Source organism: Melospiza melodia, chromosome 2, assembly GCF_035770615.1.
Source record: "Melospiza melodia melodia isolate bMelMel2 chromosome 2, bMelMel2.pri, whole genome shotgun sequence".
NCBI classification, from domain to species: Eukaryota; Metazoa; Chordata; class Aves; order Passeriformes; family Passerellidae; genus Melospiza; species Melospiza melodia.
Window position 1 is genome coordinate 123,997,099 of NC_086195.1, and position 22,528 is coordinate 124,019,626.

The 22,528-nt window shown below is 37.2% G+C and overlaps 1 protein-coding gene across 1 annotated transcript in view; it reads right to left on the minus strand.

The window, feature by feature from the left end:
• The window catches only part of UXS1 (UDP-glucuronate decarboxylase 1), a 54,935-nt gene that overhangs the window by 24,757 nt on the left and 7,650 nt on the right, over window positions 1-22,528 (minus strand). Inside the window, exons 2-6 of the mRNA XM_063149855.1 lie at window positions 17,984-18,011; window positions 15,253-15,301; window positions 13,113-13,156; window positions 9,566-9,626; window positions 4,695-4,875 (exon numbers count right to left, since the gene is read on the minus strand). Of these exons, the coding sequence (XP_063005925.1) occupies window positions 4,695-4,875; window positions 9,566-9,626; window positions 13,113-13,156; window positions 15,253-15,301; window positions 17,984-18,011 (363 nt within the window). The remainder of the gene's footprint in view (window positions 1-4,694; window positions 4,876-9,565; window positions 9,627-13,112; window positions 13,157-15,252; window positions 15,302-17,983; window positions 18,012-22,528) is intronic.

Sequence of the window (22,528 nt, forward strand, 5' to 3'; positions counted from 1 at the left end):
CCCAGAACTAAAAAGGACAAATACTAGTTCATTTACCTGATGCTAAAGATGCTGTTTGTAATGTCAGGCAAACTGGAATAACTTTATAAAGATTTATCATATTGCTCATACTGGAGCAGTTTTGGAGAGCCTCACACCAGACCAAGATCAAGGCACCACTGCACTTGGCTCTGAACAAACAAAATAAAGTAGCATTTGTTACCCTCTGCCTTGCTATAGACTTTCCTGACCAAACAATTTAAAACCAGCAAGCGGAACATGTTAAGCACAGAGAACAAAGACTAGGAAGGGAAAAATCTGGGAAGTATGGAAGCCAAAGAAAAACCAAAAAAAGTGCCGTGTATTGAAGATATCCTTTGTGTTTGTATTTGTATGTGTTTTCAATTACTTGTGAGAGGACCTGAAGACTGAACAATTCCGGGATACTGTAGAACACTGTTTAGTAAAATGCTACCATCCTGACATGTGGAAGGCTGTTATTCCCAAGAAGGCTATAGACTATTCTTTTGAAGGCTATAGACTATTCTTTTGACCAATTTTGTTAGACTGTTGGTCTTAGCCTTAAAAATCAACTCTCAGGCCTACAAGCCAGCAAAGTCCTTAAAAATAAAAGTTTTTTTTAGTCCAAGTCAAGCAAATGATTTATTAAAATTCTATAAATACTGTTACTTTACTTACCTATGCACATATAACTAGCAACTACAACACCTCCTGCAAACTCTGAAAGACAATATCCTTGCCACTATGTGTATCATGTGCTAACACACTGTCTCTCAACATGCAAAATGTGTTATTATATAATTTTTTAAACATTTTCAGTGAGAGTCAAAAGAGCCAAAACTACCTTTGTGTTCACAACAGTCACAGAAATTAGAGCCAACACTTAAGAAATGTCTTTCCAGAAACTGGACTGCTGGCATGAGGAATTTAAACAGAACAACAAACCAACAGCAAAACTGAACACCTTTATTTAACTGAAGATCAGTTAATCTCAGAACATAAGCCATAAAACAGTTGATCATTACCCACCACTTACACTGCACTTCTCTCTCATTTCATTTTATATTACTTAAGTAATGCACATGCACTTATTTTAAATAAAAGTTTTTGAGCATCAGAATGGACCAACTCCTCACTGCTCTGCCCAAAAAGAGTTTGGGCAGCAATTTCAGCTGCCACAGACTGCAATTTTAGAAGTATCATACAGCATTTTTCAAAACATACTGTGCACCTTTGATTAGGGGAGTGAAATCAGTTCAACTGACTCAACTGTTTCCACTGTTGACTGTAAATCTGTGGCATTTTCAGGCCTATTTTTATTTCCAATTTGTGAAAGGTGTAGTAAAAGCAAACCAAAACAACACTACCAAGCAACCAAAAAGAAATACAAGGCTAAAGTGTGTTCCTGTGAACCGTGCAGCAGTTCAGCTGAGGACATTTTTCAGATAGAGCAGATAGCTGGGTTTAAAGGAAGTGTGCACCTATCACTTTCCAGAAGATTGTTTTAAGGCTTCCAAAAGTTGCTGAGGAAGCAGGAAGAAGAAACACCAGTGGGAGAAGGATATGGGCTAAGTATAAGCGTCTGATGATTTTTTCAGATTTATTCAACAGCTGAGTGTGCCTAAGGGCAGTTGAAAGCCAGACATCAAGACTGAGAACTGAGAGGCATTTTTTCCTTCTTAGGGGTCCAGTTTGTGAAATGATCATGTGCCTTCTTGACATGCACCTTGAAAGTGGCTTGGTTTTTCATGTGTGTAGTTTTGGGGATTTTTTTCAGGTATATGGGCAGCATATTTTTGGCTGTTTTTAGGGGGGGTTCTTTTTTGTTTGTTTTGTTGTGGCTTTGTTTTTTTTTTTTCTTTTTTAAAACACATATTTAAGTATAACAATATTTCACAATAGAAATAGAGACTTGGGTGGCTTGAAGTGATATAAAAACAAACTCTTTTTACAACAAACACAGAGTCAACTCGAATGCAAAGGTGAGTATAAACAAAACAGCACTAATGCTTATGTCACTATGGAAACCAAGTACATTACTAATAACATACATTTATTTAATACAGAATTTCCTTTGGCATTTTCTAATGCAGTTTATCTATTACCCTAAATTGGGGTACATCACAGCAACACCAGATAAAGCATTAATTCTCATTTGTTTTCCAATTAACATCTATGAGTCCTTACAATATGGTTTGTAGGAACATGAGCTACAGTGCTCTCAAGTGACTATCTTGGGGCACTTGTAACGTTCATGAATGCAGAGAATGAGGCAGAATATAAGTAAAGGCGTATTTCTATTTTTTTCTCTGATACAACAAAAAAGAGTGCTAAGAGATTTTCTTTCCAGACTAGCCTTCAGAAAAAAACCCTGTCTTCCTGTACCAAAAAAGTGCCTATTTAATAGTGTATTTAAGCTGTATGTGAGGGATCAGGCTGAAATGAAAATATCTTTAAAAACACAGAACTGAACTATAATAGGAAAAATGGGTTAATATAGCTATTTCCAACTTTTTTTTTACTATTTTTTATCTTTCAAGATTCCTGAACTACTTTCATTCCACTAAAGAACTCAAAACCCTTTTTCTTCTGCTTGAAAAAAACAAACGTGAAAACTTGAGCATCTCCTATTGACATTTCCAAATGCTAAAGCAAATAAAATCCTAGTAGAGGAGAAAGACATTCACCACTAGAGATAACTACAGCTGTCACAAGGCTAAAAAATAAAATGTGTGTTTATGTGATTTATTATTGTCTCTGGCCAACCTAGATGAAGATCCAAGAATGCTGAGTCCCACTTGGTGTCATGGTTCAAAGATAATGACGCAGCCAAGGCAGATTGTGCGTAGGCACCACTGTGAAGCTGAAAGCTCCCCATCTTGAGACTAAATTCACTTTTCCACATCCAAAGAGAAAGCACTGCTCTTTCTAGACCAAAAATGAGGTCTCTCTCAGAAATAAAGCACTGATTATCCTCTCTGGAACTGAGCTGTCAAACAACCTTATGTAACCTGGTTTAAACAGGACAGCAAATACAGAGAAATTCTTTAGACACAAACCTACTTTTTATCATGACTGCACAGTCATTCCAACTTCTATTTACAAGTAAAAAGGAGAAACTGGGAGTAAGAAAAGAAGTATTTCATCTATATGCCAACTTGCTGATCTGTTAAAAAACTGTCTCGCCATTGCCTCATTGGACTAGAAACTCTGCAATGAAATGAAATTTTACCGTGTTCTTAGTGTACGAAAGTTAATTTTATTTTAGCCATGCCAGCCTCAATTTACACTGTTGGAAGATGAAAAGGCATTCAATAAACGACCCACTGAATAAAATAAAATAATTAGCTGTCAGGACTAAATAGGGAATTGGTGTCTTAATTACACAAGCCATAGGAAAAGTAGCTGATGGATCTCAGAATTCCCTTTCATTAGTGCCTAGTTAGCTGGGCAACAATATAGCAATGATGATAATTCTCTGAGAAAGTCTCAAATGTAATCAGTCAGAAAGCAGGAAAAGAATGGAAAAGATTAGAAAAGCTGACAAATTGATCTGGCTGAGGTATGAGCTACCAGCACCTGGAGTCAGTTAATAAGATCCTTGTTCCATTATCCTGTCAGTGGAAGAAGTTTGAAATAACTTCTAAATAACAGGCAGTAACTGAAGCAGTGCATTGTCAGAACAGAGCAGGAGCATGTGTTTTTGCAGGACTGTTTCAGTAGTGTTGCCAGGAATTCATCAGAAGCAATAACACAAGAGATGAAATTACTAGAGATGTTTCCTGTGAAATTCCATCCACTAGAATCCATCAGGAATTAAAAAAACCCAAACCACTCAGTCTTTTTCTTTCTTAAAATGAACAAGTATATTGCTACAGAGTTTTAAAAGGATGGAGCACACCCACCAGATCTGCAGTGGGTGAAAAGCATTGAGCAATGCTTTCACTGACTCATTATATGGTTAGATACTCCCATAGAAGTCTATAAATGCATGTCTCTCTCCAATATAGCCATGCTAATGGTGCCTTAAAATCTGACTATTTAATAGTTGAACTACTACTTTAAAGCAGGACACAGTTTTGTTTGTTTGCTTCTTTCTTTAAAATTGGTGTATTTTTTTTTCTTTTTTTCTGTTGAAAATTAGGAAAATTCAGTGCTGCTGTTTTCCAACTCTTCAGGTTGTAGAATGCCTGTACCTAAAGAGGGAGCAATGTTTTCTACAGAAGACACTGAAGACAAATAAGGAAAGTTAATTTCATCTCAACTGACCATCCACAGTTGCAGGATGCATGTCTAGTGTAGCTGCAGCCCTCAAATACACTTCAGTTCATGAAACATCTGGACCACACATTCTGTGTGTGTAAACCTGTGCAGGCACATAGGAAAGTGGGACAACGGATGGGACAGACAGACTGACCCCTGCCATCTTGCCTTCTCACAAATCAGACATATCAGGATGTTTTTAAGGTCTCTTTCCTCCTGTCCACTCAGAAAAGAAGAACTGATTTCAGACAAAAGTGCTCTGAACCTTACTCCATACTGGTCATGGAAAACAGGCTAATAATAAACAATGCATACAGATACCAGATAGATCAACCCAGAACTCAACACATAAGTTTCATTTCTTCACAGATGCTCACACTTAGAAGGGAAAGGCACAAAAAAATGCACATACCAAAGCAGAGACTACCTACCTTCAATGTACAGGGGCTCAACGACATCATGATTTATCAGTTCGAAGTTCTCATGACCAATCCAGTGCTCCACATTTCTTTTCCTGCCCGTAAAGAAGTTGTCCACAACTGTAACCTCATGGCCATCCATCATTAGTTTGTCAGTAAGATGAGAACCCACAAACCCTGCTCCTCCAGTTATCTGCGTTAGGACAGTTGGTATAAATTTCTTTTTCTTTTTACAGAAACACTAGACAAAGTCTACAAACATGAAGACAGAACAGTAGGTTTCAGATCTTTGCTTACTCCAGGGGAAACAACTCCATTTCCATGTATTTTTTCCAAGATTTACAGATTTTAAAATTTTGAGAGATATACTTGACATGTTTCATCACTGTCAGGCTAGAAGGTTAGCTATCTATTCATATCAACAAAAACTCTTTTTCAGATTATTTTCCTTTATTTACTTCAAATTGGATTGTGCTCTTTTTTGTGACAGCCAAGTCTAAAAATATGCAGAAAGGTATTAGAAGAAATTTCTGCAAAGCCCACTTCTCAGAGGAAAAAAAAAGGTATGACAGAATGCCAGGTTATTTTCACATCAGATTTATCAGACACGTCAAGTCCAGCTTCTGGCTGGTTTACATGGAAGACATGCTGGGTGTTCTAAGTAAGTACTGTAATTTTTCACCCAGAAAGGAGGAAGGGAATTCTCTGAAGACCTTTCATTTGAAATATCTCCTAAAACCAAAATAATTCTTTCTGTGTCGTAACACATCCACAGCTCACATCATCCTGGTCTGAGGAGGTCAGTCAGTTGGATTAGATGATCTCTGCATGTCCCTTACAACTGAAAAAACTCTATTCTACATCACTAGCTCTGACATGCAGCATTTGCCTGTCTTGAAACTCTGATGTTCTGCTGCAAAGAAACAAGCAGAAATAAAATATTTAAAACTCTGGACTCCTGTTTCATTGAAGAAACAAGCTAATTAATTTTTCCTTTTTTACACCACAGACTTCAACAGTAAACAAGCAAAAAAAAAAATCACTTATTTAGTACTGAATCAGTCAGCACAATAAGTAGAACTGCAAGTTGTGTGACACACCCAGACCCACCTACAGAAGCAATTATTTTCTCTGCATTTCATAAACTGTTTTCAAGAATCAAGACATGACAGATCACAAAACTCGAAAAGCAGAATTGTAAAAGACCTGTGTGGTATCAGCTACAAAAGATATCTGCATGGTCAAATTCACATTTTCAAAGTGATTCAGCTATTGATGTCCATTCTTCAGCTGTAGAGACAACTAACTAAACAATGAAAGGACAAAATGGAATCAAGCAGGAATCTAATGAATGGATAGCGCACTGAAATGACAAAGTGCTGTGTGGAAAAGGATAGATGCCTGAAGTTCTTTTCCTTTGGGTTAGTCAAAGACTAAACATTTACCCTGTCCACTACCCTGCCATCCACTGCTTTAAAAAAGCAAGATTAGCAGATTTTTTTTTTAAACTAGAAAAAAAGCAAAGGAAAACCTCCAAAGATTGAAAAGTGGAAAAACCATACAGAAATTAAATGTTTTCTTTTGCAAAAACTTGCATGTCCACTTCTTGTATTCTCATCCTTCCTTTTCTTATTAAAAAGAATCATTTAGTTGGTTTATTTAGCATTCTTCTGAGTTTGTCAGGGCTTTCTTGTGGCAGATTCAACATCTTATTCAGTTCCCTGACAAACCTGAAGAAGAAACAGGACTTAGGAGAAATTCCCTCTGGAATAAAAGAAAGAATCTCAAGGCTCATCTTTTGCTGCAAGAGAGAGGAGGGAAGAGCAGGTTTCCTGCAGAATGCTGAGAATGAGGACAGAAGACCAGTAACTGAGGGAGAACAGCCCTTTGCCATGTGTCACCACTTACCAGAGGAAAAAATCCAAACCCATGCATGGCAAACCTAATGCCATGAGTTTATCCTGACTTGCAAACAAGATGCAGCCCTGCTGAATGTTCCAAGGGTTTTGGCTTTTCTGTGGTGACCAGGATAAATTTTTCTGTAGAAGACTTGAACCTACTCCTTCAACTGAGGCCCAAGGAAATCTCCTGCTGCTACTTCTATTGCCAAGATACTAAGAGAAGATAAACTCAATGCTTGCAAGATATGTCTTTGGTGCAGTAAAAGGAAGTGCCTTCTTCCCAATATCCCTTAAAAAAAAACCCAAAAACAAACACAAGGCCAACCAAAAAAGGCAAAAAAGCATTAAAAGCACAGAAAAAAACTGCACACCCACAGTAAGAAGGAAAAAAAGCACAAAAAAAGGTTAAAAAAAAGCACAAACCAATTCTGTCTGGAAAGAACTTTCCAATTACCTTAAACCTACAAGTAGGTTTTATGATGAAACTAAGTTGGCTTTATTAACATATCACTTCCATGGGTATTAGACAAAGAACTTGAGAAATGATTGAAAAAGGAGTTGAATTTCCCCTGGAAAAATAAAAAAACTATGTAAATTATGTTTTTTATCATTACTTGATGCAACATTAAAAAAAAAGAAAAGATGATTTATCACTGAAGTTCTTTGTACAACCTTCCTGTAATTACTGATACAAGCATCACTTCTAAATATTACTTCCTGCAAATCACAATGACATATTAATCCAAATAATCAGAAGTTGTACAAGAATCATATCCATATCAGAACTGGAGCACCAGCTTGGGTCTTAAAAAGGAATTCTTTATTAAGACAACATTAATGAAAATATTTCATTACTTAGTATGCTTGGTAACTTCAGTACCTACTAAAAGGCACAAATATTAGAGATAATTATCTTCACCACAGGCACTTACAGGTTTGTCTATTTATTACATGTTTCTGCTGTCTGAAATCAGATTCAAAACATCTTATGCCCCATAAGGAAATTATATTAATATTTTTGTTCTCTGCTTTTATCACTTTACTATATTCAATTCAGAAAAAAAACACCCAACAGATCGAACCAACGGCAACACTGTCTTCCACATAACAGAACTGTTTCTCTTGCATATGAAAGTCTGCAGCCTAGTCACTTCAGAGAACTCAGGAAATAGATAAATCATGCACAACAAGGTGAAGACCTCTTTTCAATGAAAGTGGCAGGATATCTGGTCTCAGCTGAGATACCACCACAACCAGAAATCATCTCCAGAGAAATGCTGTTTAATAAAAACTAACTGGTAGAGCTGTTCTGTCAGGACAGTGCTGTGAGGATCTCCAGGCTGGAGCTGGAGACTGCAGTCAGAATTAAAAAAAAGTTCACTTAAGAATGCATTCTAGAAAAAAGATGCAGTATTAACAAAATACAAAGCAAAATACGTGATCTAGCAGAATTCACTGGGCTGGCTAGTTCTTGAGAATTTTGAAGTGTCATGCAACATTTTTATGGGAACTTCAGCTACTCAAAAAACCATGGGATTATTTCCTCTAGAAGTGTGACAGCAACACTGTAGCAGAAGGTAACTGGCCCCATGGGCAGGAGGCCTATGAATGCCCATCCGAGCGGGCGCAAAACTAGTCAGAACAATCTGCCACTCCTTTTGGCCAGTTTTCTCTGTAGTCATTTAAACTCTACAAAATACACTGGGAACCAAAAAGCTATTCACCTCCAGGTCCCCTGAAAACTCTCCTATTCCAACTATTTGCCATCTCTGTTGAAGCAACAAATTTCAACAAAATATCCAGTATTTTTCAGTGGCAAAGTCTGGAAGTGAACATTAAGAGCTCCACAGCCTGTTAACAGCTTTCACTGACACTTTTGATGGAAGTACATTCTCACTTCCACAGACAACATGACATTAAGACCCTTGCAAACACACAAAATACACAATTTAGGAATTTTCAAAATTAAACCTCTATTTTCCTCAGTTTATTTTCTGTAGTCAACAGGGGCACTGGGAGTTTACAGGTCTCCATCAGACTGTTATAAAAATAACGGAACACCATTGCAGAACTAAACTAATTTGGTAACACTTTGTGAAAGTTTTCAGTAGCAATGAAGATTATTGCCTAAACATGCAGAAAAATAATTTTCTCTGCATATTTTCAGTTTTTTTTTTCAGGATTTTGAAGTCAAAGCAAACAAAAGCACCAGTAAAGTTAGGCACGTTAGCAGGGTTTTGTTGTGGACTTTACTTTCATTACTACAGAAGCAGAAGTTCATACTCTATTTTCCACATCTCAAATAGCTATAATTTCTCTAAATTCAAAACATGAGGACAATTCCCCCCACCCCAACAAAGACACAGAGAAACAAGGAAAAATCTAGGTCACAGATAACATCAAAATTTTTGCAGACAAAGCTGGAAAGCTGGTTTCCAGCACAATTCACTAAGTTTAAGAATGCCCTGGACAACTCCTTTTCCTGAGTTAACTTGCCATCCTCTTCAACTCTCAACTGCTTATGATGCTTCAAAATAACAGAAACAACAGAGAAGATAGAGAGAGATGAACATTCCCTGCAGGGCAACTTCTCTTCTACCCTTATGACTAGATTTTGCCCAATTTGGACACACAAGGTTCCTGTTAAGATGTGCATTAAAAGTTTCCCAGTCTCTGAAAGTTTAAGCCATCTGAGAGCACAAAGACTCTTTAACAATGGGATTCTGAGAAGTTACAGGGAAAAGCAGTTTAGTTGGCAAGTCACACTTCCAAAGCAGAGTCCACATGTATTGTCATATGCTGAGTTTGAGAACATCAACACAAGTAAGAGAAGCAGTGCCCTAAAAAACCTGTGCAACACATATGACAGCCAAGGTAATTCCCTTCATCCCTTCTCGTATCTTTAATCCTACAAAACAGATTACATTCCACAGAATTTTTTGGTATTTCCCCAAAACAGCCTCCGAGTAAACACAAACTTACCAGGATTCTTTTACGATCCTTTTCTGATAAAAATTTCACTGGTGGGTATTTCTGGGTGAAACTGTGGAACATTTCAAAACAAAGAAGAAAAACAAAGTAAGTTTCAGCCTGGTTTCTTTCAAATACCTCTCTTTGCAGCATAAGAAACTACTCTGAAAATCTTCCACTCTTAAAGTTCTGCTAAGAGTATATTTAGTCCTTTATTCTAAAAAAGAATCTGGGTCAACACAAGACAATGCCTTTGCATGCTAAAATATCAAAATTCATCTGCATACAGTGCTTTTAAAATTTACCCCTGATTTTATTTAATGAAACACCTGACTTTTATCTTTTGAGAGCTGAACAAGTGTCAGGCATAACATCAGAAGAGAATAAAACAATAAAACATGAGCAGTGACTGGATGCCTTCTTTTTAAAGTTTTAAAAGGCAAACAACCCTCTTAACAGCTCTCGAACACATTTTGTTGACTTACCACATTGACTTCAAACACTTCTTGAAGTTTCAATGTGAAACTTACAATATAAAGTTTTAATTTGCTTTAAAGTTTTACAAAAATCAATATAAAGTTTACAATCAGAATGTTGAAAAAACACATTTTAATATATTTTAACAATTTCCACAAGAGTCTTTATTCAGTATAAAAACCAATCTTAATTTTCTTAGACATGCTAGACTGCCATTTATTTCATGATCTTCAAGCTAGTAATTTAATTTTTGCATCTTCTTTACAAGAACTTAATCAAACCAAAACCACCATAAAATAAAATGAGGCAACATATGAATCTTAAGTGCTCTCTCAAGCTCTTGATGCTTCAAACCTTAGAAGAACTTCTCTCTCTCCCTGGCACGCATTCTGCAACAAAGTCTTCTGAAAGAAGGTGTAAATTTTATTTATTTCAGTAATTAGCTTCATAGTCTTAGCAATTCAATAGCTCAGGTTTCCCTCAAACTAAACATCAGCATGACACTGGACACGCTGTGGTTACTCTTCTCCTCCAGTAAGTCCACAGGTGAGAGATAGCCTGGTGTAGCATGCAAGAGCCAAAAATGCCAAAAGTTACATTTTCTTATCCTCACCAAAAGCTACTCACTGAACTGACCCTACAACTGTGATCCTGAAGCACCCCCTCCTCCTCTGCTTCTAACCTGCAGTACTGGCTCAACAGGAATTCTTCAGCACCAGAGCACAGATGCTTCAATACTTTATCCAATTTTCATCACAGCATGAAAGCTGCTTTCAGTTTCTCAGATAGGGGAAATATGGCAATGGAACCTTCCAATGTTAACCACACAGAGAGACTGAAAAAGAAGCTACGTACACTTGCCTTACATCACTATACAGGTCACTAACAATTTCTTTGATTTATGCTGAAGAAATGAAAGACAATGCACAAGCACAATGCAGATGTGGAATCCTTATCCTTTCTGAGATAGAGAGGAAAATTCACTCATAACAAGAGATTTTTTGAGTTCAAAATAAGTTTAAGTGCCAAATAACAAGATGCAAGGCAAGTCTCTCTCCTCTATTCTGAAGACCACTATTTTAAGGTTGTAGTAATCCAGCCTGGGGTCATATTGCTGCCAAAGGACTTCGCAACCATTTCTGCTCCTTCTATTACACCAGTAGCAGTTTAGAGGCAGTGGGATAGAGTCTGGCAGCCAAAAACCTTTTGGCAACAAAACAGAGATTATCTTGACTTGATGCTTGCTTTGATGATGACATGGCAATGCTTTTGCTGCGCAAATTCTTTATAAAAACTTTACAGGTCTAGCTTCAGTTAAACAATCTCTGGTCATGAGACTAGCATTAAGGAATTCTTGTCTTTCCTGCTTCTCAAAAGCATGAAGATGGCTTGCTTTCAAGTTTTATCTGCTTATGAAGTAAGAAAATATTGACACTAGAATAAGCTTTGCAAGCAGGATCAGCTTTCAGGCATGTGACAGTGAGTAGTCATTTACTGCCATTTCACACAGATATAAAATTTAAAAAATATTAATTGCAACAACCCACACTCAGCTAAACCAGAGGTAAAGGGCTACATTATTTGAAAAATAATAAAAACACAATAATAAGACCACCCTTTTTGTCAAAGTATAATCTCCAGATTGGGTCATACAGAGCTAAAAAATATCTTGATTCCTTCTCCTTTTTCCTAGAGTTCTGAAACAAGACTTATCAATACACATGAAAATAGTATTTATAGTATTTATATGGCTTATAGGAGAAGTTTTAACTTAATGGTTCTACTCAAAAACTCATTGCTCATTTGAAAAAATACAACAATTATTTAATAAACAAGAGCCAATCAGGATACCCTCCCACAGAGGTCTTCTGTGGATGGCAGAAGAAAATACCTGGATTACCCACCACTGAAGCTGAAGGCTTACTGAACTATCAACAAAGATTAAATAAATCAATTTAATATTGTAAATAGCAAGGTGGTGACACTTTGTTTCACATTTGCCAATTGTTTGACAATTTGTTTCACATTGCCAATATACACCTAGTTCAACCTATGAAGTTCATGTGCATATTAAGAGATGAGCAACCAGCTCAGTATTCTCACTGAAATAAATTGGATGTGGCAGGTCACTGAACCTTTCAAATCAATTGTAAAAAACATAACTGAATTTTTTTTTTTTCCTTACAGCCCAGGAGGGGTGGGTGGAGGAAGGGCAGCTGCTCACTGGCAAGACAAAACTCTGAACACCAAAGTACTGCAGGTGTCAAGCATACCTCTGGCCAGCAGCAATGGTATTCTGCCCCCTCTCCAGAGGAAGAGGGCACAGCCACCAGTAGGCAATACTCCACGAGGGCTTACTGATACTGCTTGGACAGTCCAGTCTTAACCCTTTGGAATGCAGCACTCTCTGCTTTGCCTGGGACACCAACAGTGTCACCTGCAAAACCCTACAGCACTGGCAAAAGCAGCATGTCCTTGTCAGAGCTGACAGTTCCCACTGCCATACCAGACCTCATTCTGTGATGAAATCATCTGTCCAGGAGGACACCCAGATCAGAGAACTGATGTGACCCAAGGGTGAGCAGGCAGAGTGTGAGGGCTAACACATTCCCTTACACATCCTGAGAGAAGCAGGTCAGCCAGGCTCATCCAAAGCCCACACACAGGCTAAGATGCACAAGCAAGTCACTGCACAGTAGCTGAAGCAGAGTAACCAACCACAAGTATGGGAAAAGTGTGGTAAAACACACTTTAAGTCTCTTGAAGATGAAACCAGTATGTCCTAGCAGACATAAACCACAGTAACCCATTCATCACCTGGACTCCAAATAGCAAATACCTCCACTGGATTTGAACTTTACAGAGCCCAGCATGCCCAGCTTGATCTGGTAGGATCAATCAGCCAGAATAGCTTAACCTTTAATGCCTCAGCATTCAATGCCCTGCCCTCACTTATAAATGACAACAAATCAAAGGTTCTCGAGGTATTCCAACAATTTATTTCAAGCCTATAACTGCAGAACTGACTGCTACAGAAAAAAAGTGCCTTTGAGCTGCTTCCCAAATTCAGCAGATAACATACCTTTTTTCCAGATCTTTGATTTTCTCCCTTAGAGGTGCAACAACCTAAATTAAAGGAAAAACATTTAATCTTTGAAGAATAAAATAGGATTCACATCACAAAAGACACACATAGGAAGTTGCCTTAGAGCAGAAATCATGCAAGCAGTCTCCTATGGAGCTCTTTACTGAAGACACTCCAAGAAACTTACATTTCAAAGCCTCCTTTACATAAAAAACCCTTGAACCTTTTCCACCAAAAATCAAATCACCTAGAAAAGTGTGATATGAAATCCCTTAACTTACCATTGAAAACAAAACATCTCAAGGCTATGAGTACCATAGTCTTGACAAGGACATCCAATGTTATGATTCCTATTTGACAAAGTGAAGTCATAAGTGACTTGTCTGAGGTTGTCAAAGGTAATCTATATCCAGCAACACAACAATGGGACAGTAATTGAAACATCAACTATTTAAATGGACAACAGACAAGCACACAGAGGACACAGTCAGAGGGGCATTAGCTCCAGTGAAATGTCTGTAATTCTCTCAGAACATGCTATGCAAATTCAAAGATATATCACATTTAAATACCTAAGTATGTTCTGCATCATGATTTGAGGTTATATTTAGGCTTAATAGAATCTTGAAATTTGTTAGAAAATATAGTTCACCTACCAAGACTTCTGTTTGCATTTTCACGGCTTTAGAAAAGAGAATCATTTAGGCTGGCATCAGTTTCAATATCTTTATCACAGGACCCAAATTTCTAACAGTCCTGCTGGATTTCAACAGGAGTCTCTGAACTCTTGTTTTTAAGTTTACTAAAGCCTTGTCACAAAATTTACCTTCTTGGGCTGTACATAAGTTGAAAGCTGTCAGAGGTTCTAACTGGTACTAAGTGGCAGCACATCAGCAACCACCATTAATTTGTTTTATACAAATACTTCTGGTTAGAGCTAGACAATTCAGTAACTTCATAAACTGAATAAAACTGCAGATTCATGTTAAGAGGAAATAATATGGTGTTATCATTTATATTCATTAAATATTTAGCTCTGTGGAATAGCAAAAAATTCTTGAAACAGTTATTCTGATGGTGTAAGACATTATACAAGTGCAACTTTAAAAATAAGATCCAGAAACATCCACCTTCTCAGACCTTACAGTAACTCTTATCTACACATTGAATTTTAAATATTTCATCATTCTTAAACAACTGGAATTTTCACAATGCTTGCTGCAACACTTATCAGAATCTCTTTTTTTAAAATTCAAACAAACCAATCAAAAAAAAAAGAGAAAGAGGAATGCAAAAGGCAAACTAAGAAAACAGGCTCTCCACTGACTTTAAGCAATCTCAGTAGGCTGCTCACTGTGTTCAGAGGAACAACTGCTATACAAACCTGCTGGAATACAAGACACTAGGCAGACCAGGCTACACTAGTACAGGAACACATACCCACAACAAGGGTAAGGGGGTATCGAGCTCAAGGACTTCTCTATCCATTTAATACTTTGTTTTATTGTTATTACACTGGAAGGCTGAAACATTTGGAGAAACATCCATTGCACACATTCTCAATATTTCACAATAAACTGAGGCTGAAATGGAAATTCAGAGGTATTGTACAGCAGTCCTGAACCACCAGTAAGTTCAGTCCCCATATCTACTCCAGAAATTGTCAGGACTTGTGCTTAAAGCCTTGGCACTGCACACCCTTCCCAGCCACAAACATTGCTATATTTATTCACTAGTTAAGAACAAAGCAAAGCAATTTTAGGCACCTTCAAATTTGTAATGCGCCTTGTAAATACTTCACATTTTGTAAGGCAGTCAGAGGAACGAATTTGTGTACATCCTTAAAGTTACAAATAAAACAGTTCTTGGGAGGATTCTACCATAGTCTCTGCAGCAAATGTATCAGCAGATCCATCACTATCAAGAAAGGTTTTAATGAAAATAAAGTGGAGTCAGAGATCAATGCTAGAAACTCCACCAGAGCAAAGAATAGTTCAAAAACTTATGTCCAGACAAAAATCCAATGCTTTGGTTTTAGCAGAATCAAGAGTAAGGAGATACAACTAAATATACCACTTCAACATGAAATGAGTAAAATGGAGTACTCCAAACAGATTACAACTATTAGCAAACTAACCTCCTCTATTCTACTTTCCACCTTCTGATCCCCATTTTCTTGAAGAGACCTGTGGGCAAGAAAAGAAAAAAAATAATCCACACCTAAGCAATAATTGCTCCACTGCACCTGCATCATATTAAAGCAGCATTCTCAAAGCACCTCAAGTTAGTATTTTTCAAAAACATAATTAGAACAAATTAAAGAGGATGGTCTAATTTCCATTGAAATCCATCAGTTCGGCAGAAAGTGAACCAAGCCCACAAGAAAAACCAGTACAAATAAAAATGACACTCATTTTACATAGAAAATTACCTGTATTTTAGAAAAGTGTCTAATTACTGGTTTTGGGTGCAAATTTACTGTGCAAAGACCCAAAATGTCTCTTTGAGGGTCTCTGTTTACTGTATGCTGACACTTTTTCCCTTTGGCAAATGTATCCCACTTTGACTTTGAACTTTGCCAAACACATGGGAAAAACCCCCAACTGCACTAAACCACATCTTCAGTAACAGCCTGATGGGCAATACTGGCTTCTCACACAAATGTTACTCATTTGACATGAGGCCAAGGATGAAGTATGTTGTGGTAACTCATGAAAATAGAATACTGTCTAAAAAGGCCAGTGTCTTACACAAATCTGTGTGGTCTTATTTAGCATCAAATTGGGTAAATTGTCTCAGTTATGTTCACTTTTGAGTAAACTTTCACAAATGTAGAATATGTATTTTTAAATTCTACCTCTTGTATCAAGGTTATGCAATTTTCCTAACATTTGTGTTACTATGTTTTTGGGGTTTTTTTCAATTAAACCTTCTGAAAGGGGAATTATTTATCTCACAGTAGTTAAAGTTTTTGCATACTAGAGGAATCATGGGTATCCAACATAAAATGCAGTTCTTTCAAGTGAAAAACAGAGCTCCTTTACTTGGGACCTGAACTCATTGCACCTAGAGAAACAGAAGATCCTTTGTTAAGCAGATATATATATATATATATACCACACTGTTAGAAGTTAAAGCAATGATTCCCTTCATAACCCTGTGTAAAACTCTCACTTTTTAAGAAAGTCAACTGCCTATTACTGAGCCAAAGACCTTACTGACCAGATTCATTTGTATCTCTAAAGAATACAGTAAATTCCAACAGTAAGACACACATTCCCTGAACCATCTGTTCAAACCAAGTTGTCATTTATTGCACTAGTGGCAATAAAAACCCTGAAGCTAATGTTGAATGAATGTACTATGAGGAAATGGTATTAAGCTATCCTGGAGGATTTTGAAAATGTTTACCGAAGTAACAGAAATTTACAAAAAACTATGCAAACAACTGTGGAACATAGTCTTTCCTCTCTTGTAAGTGAGGAAGGAAAATATGGAAACCCCCTCAGAATTTAAAAAGTTCCCCTCAAAAATAGTTCCTACTGTTTTTTACTCACAGTAAAATCCTGCAACTCACTCTGCAACCTAATTTTTCATGGGCATTTCCTCCTAATGAAGACAATCCTACTGGCTGAGGACCAACATCAGTCCCTCAGAAATAATTTTCACCCTCAACAGCTCCAAAAAGGACATCTCAAATAAGAATTCAGAGGCAGCTAGCGGCAGAATTTTTAAAAACAGCTTATCAGGAAATAAACAGGAATATCAGGATCCCACACCCACCTGTCCTCCTCAAACCCCTCTCTGAGGTTCTTGTCCTTTGTTAAGAAATGCTCAGCTGCTCATGTAACAGCTGCTAAGCTGCCATAGTTCACTGGTCATGATAACATGGTAATCTAACTGATATCTCCATCTGCAACCCACAGCAGCCCAGCAGCTGTTTGCCTGACAGCTGAGCACTCTTTGCATCAAGGGTGGGAAACTCTGAGAGGAGCAGAGTGGACCACCTGTGACAGGAACAGATCCCAGGGTAAGCTGTCATGGGGGCATTAGAGCCTAGACAAAATTCATTATTATTATTCTTATTTTGTCTCAATCTTTCCTTACTACATGCTGCTAGAAGTGGCAACAGAAAACCAAAATCCTTTACTAGCAAAACAACATGGTAAAATATTCTGTCCTCTATACACAATGACTTTGCTGTAGGGAATAAGCTGTCGCCACATTCTCTTCTATTTCTTTTGCAGCTGTGTCTTCCCAGTGAATTTTCCTGCAGGACAAATTCACATGCAAGCAGAAATGTGGAAATCTGCATGTTCTGCATACATATTGTCTTTCTGTTTCTAAAGGAAAAAAATTCTAGAGGACAATGCAGGATTTTCTGCTTTTCAGCAGTTAAATAATCAGATTTTCTACCAATTAACTGTGGAGGAGGAAAAACTCTCCAAAGAACATTTCTGATTCTAGGTATAGAAATTTAATAATGGGAAGCAGTGGAGAATGTGCTGCTCTTCAATATTTAAGCCCACATTATCACTGAGATACAGTCACATCTGTGCTAAGGAAAAGCAGAATCCAAGCCTATACAAACAGGTATGCCAACCAACTGGCCAAAATCAGAAGATGAATTTGTGCAAACAAAAGCAGATGAAGTGCCAGTAAAATTCCAGATGAGATCTATAGCAAATATACAATAATTTTGAGACTGAACAATTTGTATTTTAAAAAAAAATGGTATCAGCTGCTCAGCAACCACCCAAACAACAGCGTGAGCTGCTGTTTTTCTCCCTGCTTTATATATATTGATAGGAAAGTAAGTTAATTTTATTAAACATAAGGATAGTCAATACAAAAATTTTATACTTTACCTCATATTGACAAAGTTTCCCCATACAGCTGGAAAATAAGAAGAGAGAAAACATTACAATGTCATACAGCAGTACCTGAAGTAATTTTTTCCTATTATTATCAGAAGGAATTTAAGACAATATTAAGTATGTCAATCACAAACCAAGTTACATATACACCTCCCATACGTAAGTGTCTAGAACACAGTTTCAGAGTATGGGTGGAATTATGATGAGATTACATGGGACTGTAAAAAAATACACAGAAATTATTTAACCTGTAATTTGGGATTGCACACAGATTGGATGAATCAGAACACTCAACTTGTTTATTAAGGATACTGGAAAAAATGACAAGAGCAAGAAACCAGCCCTGTGGACCTGAACCACACAAATTGGAAACTGCAGAGTGACAAAAGACTGGCCACTACAGACTAGAGCTGAACCACTCCAAGGAGGTGCCTCAGGAGTCCTGCATTAAAGGTAGCAAGTGCTTGTATGCACATACAATTGTGTCTAAATACATATATAATGTGATGTAAACACAAAAGACACCTAAGCAATATCACTTACAATGCTTCAGTAAGCAAACAAAACTCATTTATTACTGTTTGTATGGAAAAAGTTTGATAGAAAGATAAATCACAATATAAAAATCAAAGACCAAAAGATGTAACTGGTCAGGGCTTAGGAGATTATAGGAAGACTATGAGAACACTGACTTTACTTTTAACTTTCAACTAGGAAACAGAATGCAGTTTAAAGTGAAAAAATTAGAAGCCATAAACCAGGCTACACTGACAAGGAACACTCGACAACTTTGCATCATCAAGATAAACAAGTTTAACGTGGAACAGTTATGTAAGGGATTTTGCAAAACAAGCAACACAAGAAATATACTCCAAACATCCCCAGAAAATCATTCTGGAGTTGCTCTTTAAGAGACAAGGCTCAAGCTAAGGACCAAATCACATTGGGTCTTAGGGAGTAGCCTATACACAGCATTACCATACATACAGAAAATTTCTAAAGTGTCCACAGATTTTGTAAGCTGTAAAATATTTTGCCTATCTTCAGGCTTTGCACATACATTTCCATCACTATTACTCAATGAGCTCATGGATAAGGTGTTACAGAAACAAAACAAAAAATACTGCTACAGTCACAGGCACCTTCCAGGCAGGAGAAATGAGAGATTCCCAGGAAGGAGGAGTGGGGAGGACACAAATAAGGATTCAGTAATGCAGTTGTTCTAGCCTTCAGGGGATGGGAAAGCTACTGAACTGTTTGTAAGTGCTGAGTGCTGCTGAGTAACTCACGAGTAACTCAAAGGAATCCATGACAGAATAAGAAATAAACTGTAGGAGGGCTCTGTGTTATCTGTGGTGCTACCATAAAACCACCTGTCATCTTCTGGGGGAAAGATAGGGAAGCTTTATTATATTACAACAAATGACCCATAAAATCCAATTGAATTTTTAAATAACCTGGATTTTGTGTTAACTAGATAAAGTAAATTTAATGTGGTGAAAACGGAATACAGTGTTCAGCACAGTAAATTCAAGTTATTCACCCTCTGGCTAGGATTTTAGAATTATGTATGACAACACTAATGAAAAAAACACTTTTCTTTCAATGAGTGATGACAATCTGGCGGTAACAGGTACAGAATTCTTCAGTTAAACAGGACTGAGCTACACTTACACAGAATGATTTTTCTGGGCTACAGAAAACAGAATGTAAGTGGTTATGCAGTGGCGGGAAGCATCTGGCTTAGCTGGTGAAGTAGGAATTGACTGAAGGAAAAAAAAAAAAAAAAGGAGTTGCCAGTTGCAAGAAATACCACCCTCCCAGTTTTGTTGCAAAGACAGTGAAGCCACATTGCACACAAGGAACTGGCTTCCTAAAGAAAACATGTGACTTGTGTGTGCTCAGTGTCCACAGCAGGGAAGGGAAGCTCAGAAAGGCATTCACATCCTTGCAGAAACACTGCTTTTGATATCTCAGATATCTCAGTTCTGCAGGAGAACATGACCTTGCATTAAACTTTTACAAATTGTATTGGGTACTGCTAAAAAAAAAAAAAACTGCAAAAAAATTTGCAAAATTTATCACTCAGGAACTATCATACAGAGAGATATGAAGAACCCTGAAGTCTCTCATGTGTACAGAGATGTTGGAAAAACTCACTTCAACATACTGACTGCCTTCATAAAGGATTCTGAATGTGCAATTCTCAAAAGGACCTCTTTGGCTACTGGTGCTCCCATGGAGCTTACACCAAGGTTGAAGGGATCAGAGCTAACATTTTTGTACAAGAGTGGAAATAAGGTTTGGCTGTTTTTCTTCCAAATACAGAGCTGTTTATATAACGTGCTTACCCAGCAGCAGAACCAGAATCACGCCTGGCTCGCAGAGGATTTCCTTGCCCTAAAGGTCAAGTCAATGCTGGTTTGACACTCAGGCAAGAATCATGGAAACACAGAGGTAAGTAGGTCCAAATCCACAAGCAGAATGATGAAAATTATAAGCCTAAATTCAAGATGAAAATCCTTACAGGCATCACAAAACCACTTGACAGGCCCATCAAGTTCAGGCCCCAAAAGCTGCAAACACAGATGGTTAAAAAAATCTTCCACATCAGCAAGGTCACGAATTAGGCACTACACAAACCCAGCTTTCAAAAGCATGAGACTCCTAATGGACCAAATTTGAGCAAACACTAACACAACCCAGAACTTCACTGTAAAAGCCAGTTTTAAAAATTCAAGTCTAAAGCCAAATCTTTTAAGCCAAAAGGTATTAATCCAGGATAATAGTCCTGTGCCAATTCTCAGACTGTAGAGATTTAACATCCTCACCCCCCACAGCCACACAGAACATACTCTGTGAAGAACTTCCAACTTATCCAACTAGAAGGCATTCATAAATATACTCTTCCTGCCATCTACTGAAACTCTGTGCAAGAGAAGAATTCATCATTCACTGGAAGAAGCATGACTTGTATCTTAACAATTCAGACATTCACCTACAACAGAAGGAGACGGGTTCTACTTTCAAAGACGGATTGTAAACCTCACCCAATGACTGATTAAGGTCATGGTAAATTGGCATTAGGGAAGTGAGCAGAATATCTGAATTGTTGGAGCCTGGTTTAATGGGCTGTTGGAAGAGTAAAAATAGGACTACACCTATTTGAGGTGTTTTTTTCCCCGTTGCATCCTTTTCACAAAAAAAAGAAATAATTTTTATTGTAGCATTTTTGCAAGGATTAATTGCAAGTACTATGAAGAGTAAAGCACATTAATCATTAATCATTCCCACAGACATTATACTTTAAAGTGAAGGCTTCCAGGGAAGGACTCAAGGATCATCTCTTGAGTAAAATGATGAAGAACTCTCTAAAATAGCCTGTTTTAAAAAAAGAAAAAGAAATAAAATAAATAAAAGAAAAAAAAGGTTTCTTAATGCTGCAATCACGGTATTTTTATTAAAGAGGTATTTCCATTTATCTGACTAAACATTAATCACTCAGGGTTTGTAGAAAACCCAAACACTTTTTTGTTGCTTTCCCCAGCCACTGAGATTAAGCTGTAAGTACCTGGCAGGCACAGTCTTACAGTAAAATTGTTGTAGGTTTTCAAGACATCTCAAACCTCCCTTAAAGGCAATTAGCCATATATGAGTAAAGAATTCAGTGTTGGTTTTGTTCCTACTGAATATATTTACATTCCTGAAAATTTAAAAGTTTGTTTAGTTTTTCTAGAGAAGCCCCATTCTGAAATGATGCTGAATGCAGAGGACTGCAATGACAGGGATACTGATAGCAAAGGAATAGTCCAGGAGCTATCCTTTGGATACAAACCAACCATGCCTACATTAAGAAAAAACACAACCAAAAAAAAAAAAAAGAAAAAAAGAAATCACCCAAACAACAACAACAAACCAAAAAAAAAAAAAAAAAACCAAATCACAACAACACAAGATATAAAATCTGTTAAATCACACTTGAAAAATACAACAGAAACCCCAAGTATTTGGCTAGGGTTTTGCTGAGCATCTACTATTAAATGTACACTTCAATATCACAGTCAGACTTTCTAACTCTAACCAGCTGCATTTCATAGCAAGCGTTCCCTTTCCAGGTCCTCCAAACACAGGAATTGGATGTATGTTTTCATCTGAATATTCTTTAAATTTGTCATCTTTGCAATAATACTTTTTGTACAGGTTTCTATCAAATACAGGTTACTACACCAAGAGAACCTTGCATGCCATCATTAATTCATCCATAACAGGCTGAGGAACCAGAAAACAACTCTGTGACAACCCAAAGGTGGGAAAAAACACAATCCTGAAAGAAGCCTGTATCTTTATCCCTCCTTTCTGGGTCTCTTTAAATGACATTAAAATCAAGTCACAAACTACCACAGGCCCTCAACAGTAATATACACTCAATCTGAAATTATTAGTGACATCACTAGTTTCAGCATCACGTACATTTTAAAACAGATATTTTAAAAATCAAAACCATGATGTCCATAGGGTACCAAAACAGATGCAATC